Below are 16,255 nucleotides of genomic sequence, written 5' to 3' on the forward strand. Positions count from 1 at the left end.
TCCTGCTTTGTCAGCAGTCACATTATCAATAAATACAAGGGAACCAGTTCCATTGCCAGCCATACATGCCCAAGCCATGCCACTACCACCACCATGCTTCACTGATGAGGTGGTATGTTTTGGATCATGAGCAGTTCCTTTCCTTCTCCATACTCCTTTTCTCTTCCCATCACTCTAGTACAAGTTGATCTTTGTCTCATCTGTCCATAGGATGTTGTTCCAGAACTGTAAAGGCTTTTTTAGATGATGATTGGCAAACGCTTATCTGAACTTCCTGTGTTTTGTGGCTCACCAATGGTTGACATCTTGTGGTAAACCCTCTATATTCACTCTTGTGAAGTCTTCTCTTGATTGTTGACTTTGACACACATACACCTACCTCCTGGGGAGTGTTCTTGATCTGGGTGACTGTTGTGAAAGGGTTTTCTCTTCACTAGAGAAATAATTATTTTGTCATCCACCACAGTTGTTTTACATGGCCTTCTGGGTCTTTTGGTGTTGCTGAGCTCTCTGGTGCGTTCTTTCTTTTTAAGAATGTTCCAAACAGTTGATTTGGCCACATCTAATGTTTTTGCTCTCTCTCTGATGGGTTTATTTGGATTTTTCAGCCTAATAATGGCTTGCTTCACTGATAGTGGCAGCTCTTTGGAACTCATATTGAGAGTCGACAGCAACAGATTCCAAATGCAAATGTCACACCTGGAATCTATTCCAGACCTTTTACCTGCTTAATTGATTATGAAATAACGAGGGAATAGCCCACTCCTGTCCATGAAATAGCTTTTGAGTCGATTGTCCCATTACGTTTGGTCCCTTAAAAAGTGGAGGGCACATATAGAAACCATTGTAATTCCTACACCATTCATCTGATTTGGATGTAAATACCCTCAAATTAAAGCGGAAAGTCTGCAGTTAAAGCACATCTTGTTTGTTTAATTTCAAATCCATTGTGGTGGTGCATAGAGCCCAAAGTATGAGAATTGTGTCGATGTCCCAATATTTATGGACCTGACTATATAGCCACTTCTCTGGTTACAAGATTAATTTAGATAAGACTGAAGTCCTTGATTTTTATATATCACAGATGGACAAGTCGTCCTTAGAAAACCTTTTCCCATTCAATTGGCGTCTTCAGCAGATAAAATATTTAGGCATTTTCATAACTAAAAGATACCATCAGCTCTTCCAGGCCAACTTCCCCTGCCATCTTTCCCAAATTAAACTGGATTGGGAGTCCTGGTCCCATCAGCTTGTCTCATGGATAGGTCTTATTAACACTGTAAAAATGACTGTTCTCCCTAAACTCCTTTATCTTTTTCAAACCCTACTTATCCGTATCCTCCCATATGTTTTTTAATTTCTTCAGATTCAGACTTCTATATTTATTTGGGCAGGCAAAAGGCCACGGGTTCGTCTATGTACCCTCCAAAGACTGACTTGGGGAGGGGGTCTGGGTATTCCCAATTTTAAGCAGTATTATCTCTCTGCACAGCTCGCTCAATGTATTTTATGGAACCATTTTAATACCTCCTAGAGTGTGGGTTCGCCTTGAGGCTGAGTCTCTGGGATTGCTCTCCCCACCTTTCATTCTTTGGATTCTACGAGCCCGTCACCCAAAGAAGGTCTGCGATCATCTCATTGTTTCCCACTCTTTATCGATCTGAGACTTGTCCATTCATAAGTTTGGTCGATCTCCACCGCCTGTCCCGGTTATCCTCCTGTTCAACTCTAAGGACTTCCCACTTGGTCTGGACCCTCTGGCGTTTACCCCATTTATGAAAAAAGGTATCCGATTTCTCAATGGTATATCACATTACCACACATTTCCCCTTTTTTCCGACATCCAATCTAAATTTGATATCCCCTCCCAAAAATATTTCCAATACCTACAACTATGTAATTTTTGTCTTGTTTTCCACCCCCTAACATCTTCTGAGTCGCTTTCCCTCTGCCAATCTTCCACATCTGGTCTTATTTCTTCCTTGTATTCTGAATTGTCATCTTTCTTACTGCACACACGGGACTCTTGAGCTGGCCTGGGAACAGGATTTGGCCGAGTCCTTAGATCCTGAAGATTGGGATGATATTAGAGGGGGAGCAGTGTCGAGCTCAATATGTCTTAAAATAAAAGAAAGCGTCTACAAAATTCTTTATAGATGATACTTGGGACCTACAGCTGCAAATTCTTCAGCAGTTGGGCAAAACCATGTGCACTGCAGGGGGGGAAGATATAACATGTGCAGGGAAAGTTAGATTTGGGTGTGGTGTGTTCAAACTGAAATCTAAATTTCAGTGTAAAAATAAAGCAGCCAGTATTTACCCTGCACAGAAACATAATAACCCACCCAAATCTAACACTCTGCAAATGTTATATCTGCCACACCTGCAGTGCACATGGTTTTGCCCAACTGCTAACAAATTTGCTGCTGCGATCAACTCTGAATTACCCCTTTGATTCCCTCCAGAATAGCTAAGATATTCCCGAGGCCTCTAATCAGTGCTGGCGAGGTTTCAGATTGGAATGCTCATTTCTCCACATTTGGTGGCGCTGCCCCAAGCTCTCCGTCTTTTGGGCTGATATTAGGAACCTTCTCTCCTCACTCCTGCAACTCACGCTTCCCTAGATCCTACATTTTTCCTCCTACCATTGCCTTTCCCGGAAGCTATCCACCCACCATCAGAATAAACTTATTAGCCACGTCCTTTCAGCAGCCACTTGTCAACTGGCAGCCGATTGGAAACATCCCCTCCCACCCACTCTTACCTCAGTTATCACCACGATTTGGTCAGTCCATCACGCGGAGTTTATCTCCAGCGTTATTAAAAGTTCCTTAAAATATTTCGACAAAATATGGGGCTCCTGCCTGTCCTTCTTTAAAGCTAGTTCTCCTGTCACATAACTCCCCCACTGCCTTTTTTTTTTTTTTTTTTTCCCCCTCTCAATTGTTCTCCGTTCCTTTCTTTTCCCCCCATTTTTTTAATGGATCTAGTCATGCCATTTACTTTTCTTGCATTTCTGTTTATAATTTTCTAGATGCCCCTCTCGTTGATAAAAATGAAATTTGGGTCTTGCAGTGACACACATTACATGTTGGCCGATTTAGCCTTTGTTTCCAATTCATATAACTCGGCTGGTTTCAGACTTAGCGGGTTATGCAGTTAGCTCCACCATTTCGCTATTTTTAGTGCGAATACAGTTTCGCCTTATGCAATAGCAGTGCCGGATTTTTGCCTAGGTAAAAGATGTGGCAGGGGCGTAAAACACGTGGATCGGCGAATTCTCTGGTTTTCCAATGAAAATGGGGGCCATTTTTTCCGATTTTTAAGCATTTTTCGGCAATGCCTTTTCACTTAATACAAAGGTGAAAAGGTATTGACGAAAGCCTTCAAAACGGCCCTAATTGAATACTCATGTGGGGCGAATTCATTAGCTCCGAAACGATCGGAACTAATTGCATACCCCCCTAAATGCCTCAATATGTATCACCTTATTTGTGTTTTATTTATTTTTCTCTCTGTTGGACTGTGTTCTAGCTTTGACCTTCAATAAACACATTGTTTAAATATTCATATGGCCACAGAACTTGACACTTTAGAATTTACCATAGGGTATACACTGTACCATTATATAATACAGGAGTAGTGTCAATCCTTATGTAAATAGCTGTAAAAGATAACATCCTATCGATGTCTTGTAAAGATAATGAGGCAGATGTATTAAGCCTGGAGAAGGCATAAAGAAGTGATAAAGCGGTGAGAAGTGCAAGGTGATAACGCACCAGCCAATGGGGCAGACGTATTAAGCCTGGAAAAGTGATAAAGCAGTGAGAAGTTCAAGGTGATAATGCACCAGCCAATCAGCTCCTAACTGGCAATTTACATATTGGAGCTCATTGACTGTTGCATTATCACCTTGCATTTATCACTTCTCCAGGCTTAATACATCTGCCCCAATCAATTTACATATTAGAGCTGATTGGCTGGTGTGTTATCACCTTGCACTTATCGCCGCTTTATCACCTCTCTGCCTTCTCCAGGCTTAATTACTGTACACCTGCCCCAATGTTGCAGTCGGGCATGTTTGGACATTCCTAATAAAAGTGTCCTATGTAATATACTGTCATATGGTAATTTTACTTTCAGTTTCTCTCCTACATTCGCATTGATTGTCTCCGCTATTACACTATATAAAATATATTCCACCCATGAACCTTCCGGTCACAGAAATATGTCCACAATGTTATATGGAACAGCGTCAGGTTTTGTATTTTTTTAAATTTAAAATAAAACCGCTCCCATTACATTAAAGTGCCAAAACGGCACTTTATATAGCAGTTAAATACTGTAAGGCTTTAATTTACTTGTGATTAGACTCTAAGCAGAAAAATAATTGAAGCCACCAAGGAGAGTGCCTTAGCTGGTTTATGGTTGCCTAACTTTTTTGTGGCTTTTATCCTTAATATTAATACATCAAATTAGCATGTGATGTCTTATCCCATGATACAAAAATGACATTTGAAACAAAAATAAACCTGTAAACTATATTCGACTGACTTTGAGTACAGTGCTGTCATTCGTGTCACATGTCTCATTCATGAATGTCTTTCCATAATGGAATGTAAAACATGAAAACGCCTCCTTTTGTTCCAAATTGAAATGTGTATTCTAAGGAAAATAAACTCCTGCTGTAAAATAGAATGGATATTCAAACTCGCCTTGGAATCCTATTGTCTTTAGAATGTTGAATATCCGCATTTTGCAATTGGAGGTGTATTATTCTCGTTAAAATACTTGATCACTGTTCCTAACCTTCGCTTTTAGCAAGTCCCTTCTGCTCGAAGATATTTGTGGTAAGCCTTACCCCCAAGGTATGATTTTTCATTTTTATTTAATAAAAAAAAGAAAGTCCTTGAGTTTAAGGGGGGTATCCTATTAGCAGCGGTACTTTACCGCTGCTAATAGGATCGCCGGGGGCTATACTATTAGCCCCGATGCCAGCACCTATAGGGGATTATGCTTCGGGTGCCTCAGGCGATAAGTGATCCGCCAGAGCCACGATAACACATGGGATACGGGACGTATCCCCGATACCGTGTGTTTTTGCGCGGGTCCATTATCTGCCGCTAATGGGATACCACAATAATTACCATCGGTCATTAAGCGCGATATCCGCCCTTTTGACCTGCTGAAATCACTTCGGGGCTAATAGGATACCGTCCCATGTGTTTTGGTAAAGAAAGCAGTACGTTACTGGTCTAGTATGAATTGATCATCCCGCCACTGAAACCATTATTTATTTCTCTGACGTCCTAGTGGATGCTGGGAACTCCGAAAGGACCATGGGGAATAGCGGCTCCGCAGGAGACTGGGCACAAAAGTAAAAGCTTTAGGACTACCTGGTGTGCACTGGCTCCTCCCCCTATGACCCTCCTCCAAGCCTCAGTTAGATTTTTGTGCCCGAACGAGAAGGGTGCATACTAGGTGGCTCTCCTGAGCTGCTTAGTGAAAAAGTTTAAGTATAGGTTTTTTATTTTCAGTGAATCCTGCTGGCAACAGGTTCACTTCACCGAAAGACTAAGGGGGAGAAGAAGCGAACTCACCTGCGTGCAGAGTGGATTGGGCTTCTTAGGCTACTGGACATTAGCTCCAGAGGGACGATCACAGGCCCAGCCATGGATGGGTCCCAGAGCCGCGCCGCCGGCCCCCTTACAGAGCCAGAAGACAGAAGAGGTCTGGGAAATCGGCGGCAGAAGACGTCCTGTCTTCAATAAGGTAGCGCACAGCACCGCAGCTGTGCGCCATTGCTCTCAGCACACTTCACACTGAGGGTGCAGGGCGCTTGGGGGGGGCGCCCTGAGACGCAATAAAAACACGTTAGATGGCAAAAAATACATCACATATAGCTCCTGGGCTATATGGATGCATTTAACCCCTGCCAGTTTTTCCTTAAAAAAGCGGGAGAAAGGCCGCCGAGAAGGGGGCGGAGCCTATCTCAGCACACAAGCGCCATTTTCCCTCACAGCTCCGCTGGAAGGACGTCTCCCTGACTCTCCCCTGCAGTCCTGCACTACAGAAACAGGGTAAAACAAGAGAGGGGGGGCACTAATTTGGCAGATAAATCAATACAGCAGCTATATAAGGGAAAAACACTTATATAAGGTTATCCCTGTATATATATAGCGCTCTGATGTGTGCTGGCAAACTCTCCCTCTGTCTCCCCAAAGGGCTAGTGAACACGTTACATGATCACGGCAATGAAGGAGGTTTTGAACATTTCTGATACTACAAGTACCACAAAAAAGGGTATTATGTGGGGTGTGAAAAAACTACCCGTAGTTTTTCCTGAATCAGATGAATTAAATGAGGTGTGTGATGAAGCGTGTTTTTCCCCCGATAAAAAACTGCTAATTTCTAAAAAATTATTGGCATTATACCCTTTCCCGCCAGAGGTTAGGGCGCGTTGGGAAACACCCCCTAGAGTAGATAAGGCACTCACACGCTTATCAAAACAAGTGGCGTTACCGTCTCCTGATACGGCCGCCCTCAAGGAACCAGCTGATAGGAAGCTGGAAAATATCCTAAAAAGTATATACACACATACTGGTATTATACTGCGACCAGCAATCGCCTCAGCCTGGATGTGCAGTGCTGGGGTGGCTTTGTCGGATTCCCTGACTGAAAATATTGATACCCTGGACAGGGACAGTATATTATTGACTATAGAGCATTTAAAGGATGCATTTCTATATATGCGAGATGCACAGAGGGATATTTGCACTCTGGCATCAAGAGTAAGTGCGCTGTCCATTTCTGCCAGAAGAGGGTTATGGACGCGACAGTGGTCAGGTGATGCGGATTCCAAACGGCATATGGAAGTATTGCCGTATAAAGGGGAGGAGTTATTTGGGGTCGGTCTATCGGACCTGGTGGCCACGGCAACGGCTGGGAAATCCACCTTTTTACCCCAGGTCACCTCTCAGCAGAAAAAGACACCGTCTTTTCAGGCTCAGTCCTTTCGTCCCCATAAGGGCAAGCGGGCAAAAGGCCACTCATATCTGCCCCGGGGCAGAGGAAGGGGAAAAAGACTGCAGCAGGCAGCCTCTTCCCAGGAACAGAAGCCCTCCCCCGCTTCTGCTAAGTCCTCAGCATGACGCTGGGGCCTTACAAGCGGACTCAGGCACGGTGGGGGCCCGTCTCAAGAATTTCAGCGCGCAGTGGGCTCACTCGCAAGTGGACCCCTGGATCCTGCAGGTAGTATCTCAGGGGTACAAATTGGAATTCGAGACGTCTCCCCCTCGCCGGTTCCTGAAGTCTTATTTACCAACGTCTCCCTCCGACAGGGAGGCAGTATTGGAAGCCATTCACAAGCTGTATTCCCAGCAGGTGATAATCAAGGTACCCCTCCTACAACAGGGAAAGGGGTATTATTCCACGCTGTTTGTGGTACCGAAGCCGGACGGCTCGGTGAGACCTATTTTAAATCTGAAATCCTTGAACACTTACATACAAAGGTTCAAATTCAAGATGGAGTCACTCAGAGCAGTGATAGCGAACCTGGAAGAAGGGGACTATATGGTGTCTCTGGACATCAAGGATGCTTACCTCCATGTCCCAATTTGCCCTTCTCACCAAGGGTGCCTCAGGTTTGTGGTACAGAACTGTCACTATCCGTTTCAGACGCTGCCGTTTGGATTGTCCACGGCACCCCGGGTCTTTACCAAGGTAATGGCCGAAATGATGATTCTTCGAAGAAAAGGCGTCTTAATTATCCCTTACTTGGACGATCTCCTGATAAGGGCAAGGTCCAGGGAACAGTTAGAGGTCGGAGTAGCACTATCTCAAGTAGTACTACGACAGCACGGGTGGATTCTAAATATTCCAAAATCGCAGCTGATTCCGACGACACGTCTGCTGTTCCTAGGGATGATTCTGGACACAGTCCAGAAAAAGGTGTTTCTCCCGGAGGAGAAAGCCAGGGAGTTATCCGAGCTAGTCAGGAACCTCCTAAAACCAGGCCAAGTGTCAGTGCATCAATGCACAAGGGTCCTGGGAAAAATGGTGGCTTCTTACGAAGCGATTCCATTCGGCAGATTCCACGCAAGAACTTTTCAGTGGGATCTGCTGGACAAATGGTCCGGATCGCATCTTCAGATGCATCAGCGGATAACCCTGTCTCCAAGGACAAGGGTGTCTCTCCTGTGGTGGTTGCAGAGTGCTCATCTTCTAGAGGGCCGCAGATTCGGCATTCAGGACTGGGTCCTGGTGACCACGGATGCCAGCCTGAGAGGCTGGGGAGCAGTCACACAGGGAAGAAATTTCCAGGGCTTGTGGTCAAGCATGGAAACGTCATTTCACATAAATATCCTGGAACTAAGGGCCATTTACAATGCCCTAAGTCAAGCAAGGCCTCTGCTTCAGGGTCAGCCGGTGTTGATCCAGTCGGACAACATCACGGCAGTCGCCCACGTAAACAGACAGGGCGGCACAAGAAGCAGGAGGGCAATGGCAGAAGTTGCAAGGATTCTTCGCTGGGCGGAAAATCATGTGATAGCACTGTCGGCAGTATTCATTCCAGGAGTGGACAACTGGGAAGCAGACTTCCTCAGCAGACACGACCTCCACCCGGGGGAGTGGGGACTTCACCCAGAAGTCTTCCACATGATTGTGAACCGTTGGGAAAAACCAAAGGTGGACATGATGGCGTCCCGCCTCAACAAAAAACTAGACAGATATTGCGCCAGGTCAAGGGACCCTCAGGCAATAGCTGTGGACGCTCTGGTAACACCGTGGGTGTACCAGTCAGTGTATGTGTTCCGTCCTCTGCCTCTCATACCCAAAGTACTGAGAATCATAAGAAGGAGAGGAGTAAGGACTATACTCGTGGCTCCGGATTGGCCAAGAAGGACTTGGTACCCGGAACTTCAAGAGATGCTCACGGAGGACCCGTGGCCTCTACCTCTAAGAAAGGACCTGCTTCAGCAGGGACCCTGTCTGTTCCAAGACTTACCGCGGCTGCGTTTGACGGCATGGCGGTTGAACGCCGGATCCTGAAGGAAAAAGGCATTCCGGATGAAGTCATCCCGACCCTGATCAAAGCCAGGAAGGATGTAACTGTGCAACATTATCACCGTATTTGGCGTAAATATGTTGCGTGGTGTGAGGCCAGGAAGGCCCCTACAGAGGAATTTCAACTGGGTCGTTTCCTGCATTTCCTGCAAACAGGACTGTCTATGGGCCTAAAATTAGGGTCCATTAAGGTTAAAATTTCGGCCCTGTCGATTTTCTTCCAGAAAGAACTAGCTTCAGTTCCTGAAGTTCAGACGTTTGTCAAGGGGGTACTGCATATACAGCCTCCTTTTGTGCCTCCAGTGGCACCTTGGGATCTCAATGTAGTTTTGGGGTTCCTAAAATCACATTGGTTTGAACCACTCACCACTGTGGACTTAAAATATCTCACATGGAAAGTGGTAATGCTGTTAGCCCTGGCTTCAGCCAGGCGTGTCTCAGAATTGGCGGCTTTATCCTATAAAAGCCCTTACCTAATTTTTCATACGGACAGGGCAGAATTGAGGACTCGTCCTCAATTTCTCCCTAAGGTGGTTTCAGCGTTTCACTTAAACCAGCCTATTGTGGTACCTGCGGCTACTAGGGACTTGGAGGACTCCAAGTTGCTGGACGTAGTCAGGGCCCTGAAAATATATGTTTCCAGGACGGCTGGAGTCAGAAAATCTGACTCGCTGTTTATCCTGTATGCACCCAACAAGCTGGGTGCTCCTGCTTCTAAGCAGACTATTGCTCGTTGGATTTGTAGTACAATTCAGCTTGCACATTCTGTGGCAGGCCTGCCACAGCCAAAATCTGTAAAAGCCCATTCCACAAGGAAAGTGGGCTCATCTTGGGCGGCTGCCCGAGGGGTCTCTGCTTTACAACTTTGCAGAGCAGCTACTTGGTCGGGGGCAAACACGTTTGCTAAATTCTACAAATTTGTTACCCTGGCTGAGGAGGACCTGGAGTTCTCTCATTCGGTGCTGCAGAGTCATCCGCACTCTCCCGCCCGTTTGGGAGCTTTGGTATAATCCCCATGGTCCTTTCGGAGTTCCCAGCATCCACTAGGACGTCAGAGAAAATAAGAATTTACTTACCGATAATTCTATTTCTCATAGTCCGTAGTGGATGCTGGGCGCCCATCCCAAGTGCGGATTGTCTGCAATACTTGTACATAGTTATTGTTACAAAAATCGGGTCATTATTGTTGTGAGCCATCTTTTCAGAGGCTCCTCTGTTATCATGCTGTTAACTGGGTTCAGATCACAAGTTGTACGGTGTGATTGGTGTGGCTGGTATGAGTCTTACCCGGGATTCAAAATCCTTCCTTATTGTGTACGCTCGTCCGGGCACAGTATCCTAACTGAGGCTTGGAGGAGGGTCATAGGGGGAGGAGCCAGTGCACACCAGGTAGTCCTAAAGCTTTTACTTTTGTGCCCAGTCTCCTGCGGAGCCGCTATTCCCCATGGTCCTTTCGGAGTTCCCAGCATCCACTACGGACTATGAGAAATAGAATTATCGGTAAGTAAATTCTTATTTTATTTTTTGTAATCTGGTTAATATGTGGCTTTAATATAAAAGTTGAAAAACTGATTCTAAACCAGACATCGTATATTATACATTTTCGTAAGTCAACCGTCTTTCTTTCCCCTTCCACCATATCTGTTTCTCTCCAGCGATCGTCCAGTACAGACCTGTCTGATATCCCGGCACTGCCCGCTAATCCTATCCCAGTTATCAAGAATTCAATAAAACTGAGACTGAACCGGTAAAACGCCTCCAACCATAGCACCTCAGGGTCCATTAACAATATATCCGCCAGATGAACTGTGGTCGCCTTCAAGTTCTTGAGAAGAGTACGACAGTGTGGCGTGATTGAAACAGAGTTAAGACTTATTTTATTGGGCTGTAAGCACCCTTTCTGGAAGTCCAGGTTAGTATGATGAGAATGAAGTACTAAAAATGCGTTTCCATCGGTATAATGACTATACTAAAGGACTCAAATTGTAAAGAAAACAAATGAGACTGATAACTGTATCTGTACTAAATGATAATTCATGTATCTTTTTGCAAAATTGACAATACAACTGGCCTAAAATCTCTCAGCAGGTGCACTTTTTATGTTTCTTTTAACAGTAGTGAGGAACATTTAGACGGGTTTCTTTTAATTGTCTTTTGGTTTCATTCATGTTTTACATGTTGGATGCCAACACTGGATGTGTAATTTTGATTGGTTTACCGAAAAAAGAAAAAAAAAGGAAAGTGAAATTGTGATTGTCTTATTAGGGTATTATTTGTGCGAGTTCTGAAGCTTCGATTTAGGCCAATTTTTAAAGGTCTGTTGTATTTTATTTTTTGTTATTTACGGGACATAAAGGCTGGTGACAGTACAAAGTAACTATCTGCCGGTTCCTCCTAACGTTTCCAGCTACTAACATCAGTCTGTCAAAGTACAGGGTGAACTTTTTAATTCCTCAAACCACCTTGAAAAATTGGTGTATAGGTTTCTAAAAGCACCTTACCTATGAAGACCATTGAGGAAGGTGATCAATTTTCAGTCTCCAACCTGTTTTAGAAACGGGGAGCTTTGTAAGATCTACTTTAATTTTTGGAGTTTGTTGGGGGGGTTTTTTTGTTTTTTTTTAAACTATGCCTCAAAAAGTGCTAGCTGAGCAAAGCTAGAGAACAGCCAGATGGAATTTACTAGTGAGGCCCTCAAACCTTTTGTTTATGTTCTCTAGTTAAAGAATTTAAGCTGTTATCTGCCTCCTGAGTTAAGTAGCATATAGGGAGTATGTCGGAAATGGGGTGTCCGTAGTAACGTCATAGATAGTTAAAATGAAACAATGAAAATATTGTCGTCGGAACCCAAATAAAGCATTTTGGTTTCTTTGAAGAGGGGCAGACACGTGACCGCCTGCTATGCTTATTACACTTTCTCCTTCCGCACACGCATGTACATTTTCTGTGTTGGGTTTTTCAGGTAACCATTTGAAACGACTCTTGACCCTAAACTTGTATGAAGTCTGACTTTGGGTGTATTTTACTTTTCTTTACGTGTTAGAATCACAACTGATCTTCAACCCCCATTGGTCATAATGCTTTTACCTTATTCTTTATAGTTTTAAACCTACAAAATGAACCATGCAAGGCCTTCGTGTATGCCATGTTACACCAGGCACGAGATTGGTACAGTCGTTTTTGTTCTCCCGTTTTTATTATGGTCCGCTGGTTTCTAGCAACTACACAAGTTGGTTGTATTTTTGTTTTGTTTTTTTCTTGTTTTCGTTTTTCAAAACAGTTGGCTCTTTTCTTGCCCTAGCCAGCCAGCCACCCACAGTGTTGTACATTTTAGCCCTAGTTTCCACAACCTGAACATCAGACTGTTGCTTCCGCATGATGTATGTATTGTCTTATGATCGGAGTTTGCTTTGTTTTATAGTACCCGTACTACTTGTATTTTTCAAAAGCTATTTTGTAAACAGATGTATTTCTCCATTGAAAAAAAAACAAAATAAAATGAATAAATAAAAACCGCACAATACCGTGATGAATTTCTTTTTGATTGTCGTCTCTTTACTGTCTATTCCAGGGGTTCTCAACCACTAATCACAAATTCCAACAACTGGTCATGTGTTGTGGATTTTGTTAATCATGCACAGGTGAGTTAGGGGTCTATTTTTGAAGATAAAGTACCAGCCAATCCGCTCCTGACATGTCACAGACTGGGTTTGAAATCTGACAGTAGCTGATTGGCTGGTACTTTATCTCTGTGGACGTTATAGCCATCCAAGGCTTAGTAAATAGACCCCTATGTTGCTGGGTTAGTAGTTATTCCTCTGGTTTCCATACAGAAATCCACAACACATGACCTGTTGGTCTGTGCACAGCACAGTCAGCCAGTTTGTGGGCCAGATCATGGGGGATCTGTGGGCCAGATCATGGGGGATCTGTGGGCATCACTTGTGCCTAAAGGGCTGTTTCCAGTGTGTGCGTGTCACTGGCTTACTTCAGGGGCTTCTACACATTTCACCTCGTAATTGAACATGATACTGTATAAACTTGAGTTCTATTCTGTATGGGAGAATCCAAAACGTATCTGCACCTAAGACACTGTGAGAACTGTTCCTCTGATTCTTATTTGGTAAGGTTTTGGTGTAGATGGGACATCCACTGTACTGCTGGGGATTGTCAGTCCCTTAGAGCTACACTCGCTCATTAGGCTGAGTTTCACCCCTGTCTGCTTCAAAGGAACAACCAAAAAGACAATGCCTAATGCACGAGTCCAGCTGATCCTCTCATGATACAATATGTGGGCATTGAAGGCAGATTGTGACAGTGGAGGCAGTGTTGCCTCGTCCTGCAACCGGTATTCGGATGACAGTCAATGTATAGGTCGACACGATATGGCCAACATGCAAAAGGACGACAGTTGAAAGGTCGACAGGTTTAAAAGGATGATGAATAGTCGACACGTTTTCATTTAATGACACATGCTTCGTCAACATAAGCTTTATTTACTATCCGTTTGAACATCTATTGGGAAAAGTAACGTGTGGCAAGTGCAGTGAGCCACCTTGCCCATAGCGTGGTGGGCATAGAAGTTTCTACTGATGGTGGTCATGTAACGGGAAAGAAACTAGATTAGAAGAAAAGAAAAAACACAAAACCCATCTGTCTACCATTTTCACGTCAACCTTTTGTACTGTAGACCTTTTGTACTTGTTGCCCTAAACAGTGTCGATCTATTTAGCCACTCCCCTGCTACTGGTGTTCTGATGGTTAATTAGGATAATGGGCTCACCTAGAACCTGCGGCATACATTTTCTTGATGTCTCTGTTATTATCAGTTATTTATATACACACATTCTGCAGCGCTTTACAGAGAATATTTGGCCATTCACATCGGTCCCTGCCCCAGTGGAGCTTAGTCTATTACCACATATGCACACTATAGTTAATTTTTGATGGAAGCCAATTAACCTACCAGTATATTTTTGGATTGTGGGGGGAAAAAACCACGCAATTATGGGGAGAATATACAAACTCCACATAGTTAGGGCTGTGATGGAAATTGAACCCATGACCCTGGTGCTGTGAGGCATAATGCTAACCGTTACACCATCTATAGCAACATAAGGATTCTGAGCACATTAAAGGTGTGTAGAAATGCAAGTATTACATTTTATGAAAGTAATGCAATATTACGCAGTGCTGTACATTGAGGGAATATTAACCACCTCATACAATGACCTGAAACTAGTGATGTGCACCGGACATTTTTTGGGTTTTGGTTCCGCTGCCGTGTTTTGGATTCGGACGCGTTTTGGCAAAACCTCCCTGAAAATGTTTTGTCGGATTCGAGTGTGTTTTGGATTCGGGTGTTTTTTTTACAAAAACCCCTCAAATCATAGAATTTGGGGGTCATTTTGATCCCATAGTATTATTAACCTCAATAACCATAATTTCCACTCATTTTCAGTCTATTCTGAACACCTCACAATATTATTTTTAGTCCTAAAATTTGCACCGAGGTCGCTGGATGACTAAGCTAAGCGACCCAAGTGGCCGACACAAACACCTGGCCCATCTAGGAGTGGCACTGCAGTGTCAGGCAGGATGGCACTCCAAAAAAAATAGTCCCCAAACAGCACATGATGCAAAGAAAAATGAAAGAAAAAAGAGGTGCAAGATGGAATTGTCCTTGGGCCCTCCCACCCACCCACCCTTATGTTGTATAAACAGGACATGCACACTTTAACAAACCCATCATTTCAGCGACAGGGTCTGCCACACAACTGTGACTGAAATGACTGGTTGGTTTGGGCCCCCACCAAAAAAGAAGCAATCAATCTCTCCTTGCACAAACTGGCTCTACAGACGCAAGATGTCCACCTCCTCCTCATCGTCCGATTCCTCACCCTTTTCACTGTGTACATCCCCCTCCTCACAGATTATTAATTCGTCCCCACTGAAATCCACCATCTCAGGTCCCTGTGTACTTTCTGGAGGCAATTGCTGGTGAATGTCTCCACGGAGGAATTGATTATAATTCATTTTGATGAACATAATCTTCTCCACATTTTCTGGAAGTAACCTCGTACGCCGATTGCTGACAAGGTGAGCGGCTGCACTAAACACTCTTTCGGAGTACACACTGGAGGGTGAGCAACTTAGGTAAAATAAAGCCAGTTTCTGCAAGGGCGTCCAAATTGCCTCTTTTTCCTGCCAGTGTACGTACGGACTGTCTGACGTGTCTACTTGGATGCGGTCACTCATATAATCCTCCACCATTCTTTCAATGGTGAGAGAATCCTATGCAGTGACAGTAGACGACATGTCAGTAATCGTTGTCAGGTCCTTCAGTCCGGACCAGATGTCAACACTCGCTCCAGACTGCCCTGCATCACCGCCAGCGGGTGGGCTCGGAATTCTTAGCCTTTTCCTCGCACCCCCAGTTGCGGGAGAATGTGAAGGAGGAGCTGTTGATGGGTCACGTTCCGCTTGACTTGACAATTTTCTCACCAGCAGGTCTTTGAACCTCTGCAGACTTGTGTCTGCCGGAAAGAGAGATCCAACGTAGGTTTTAAATCTAGGATCGAGCACGGTGGCCAAAATGTAGTGCTCTGATTTCAACAGATTGGCCACCCGTGAATCCTGGTTAAGCGAATTAAGGGCTCCATCCACAAGTCCCACATGCCTAGCGGAATCGCTCTGTTTTAGCTCCTCCTTCAATGTCTCCAGCTTCTTCTGCAAAAGCCTGATGAGGGGAATGACCTGACTCAGGCTGGCAGTGTCTGAACTGACTTCACGTGTGGCAAGTTCAAAGGGTTGCAGAACCTTGCACAACGTTGAAGTCATTCTCCACTGCGCAGTCAGGTGCATTTCCCCTCCTTTGCCTATATCGTAGGCAGATGTATAGGCTTGAATGGTCTTTTGCTGCTCCTCCATCCTCTGAAGCATATAGAGGGTTGAATTCCACCTCGTTACCACCTCTTGCTTCAGATGATGGCAGGGCAGGTTCAGGACTGTTTGCTGGTGCTCCAGTCTTCGGCACGCGGTGGCTGAATGCCGAAAGTGGCCCGCAATTCTTCAGGCCACCGACCGCATCTCGTGCACGCCCCTGTCGTTTTTTTAATAATTCTGCACCACCAAATTCAATGTATGTGCAAAACATGGGACGTGCTAGAATTTGCCCAGATGTAATGCA

At 44.5% G+C, this 16,255-nt stretch overlaps 1 protein-coding gene across 1 annotated transcript in view; it reads left to right on the plus strand.

Annotated features, from left to right (window-relative positions):
* The window catches only part of PAPOLA (poly(A) polymerase alpha), a 146,284-nt gene extending 133,697 nt beyond the window's left edge, over positions 1-12,587 (plus strand). The window contains exon 22 of the mRNA XM_063947539.1: positions 10,722-12,587. Within this exon, the coding sequence (XP_063803609.1) occupies positions 10,722-10,817 (96 nt within the window). The 3' untranslated portion in view covers positions 10,818-12,587. The remainder of the gene's footprint in view (positions 1-10,721) is intronic.
* Positions 12,588-16,255: the final 3,668 nt, after the last annotated feature.

Source organism: Pseudophryne corroboree, chromosome 12, assembly GCF_028390025.1.
Source record: "Pseudophryne corroboree isolate aPseCor3 chromosome 12, aPseCor3.hap2, whole genome shotgun sequence".
Classification (NCBI taxonomy): Eukaryota; Metazoa; Chordata; class Amphibia; order Anura; family Myobatrachidae; genus Pseudophryne; species Pseudophryne corroboree.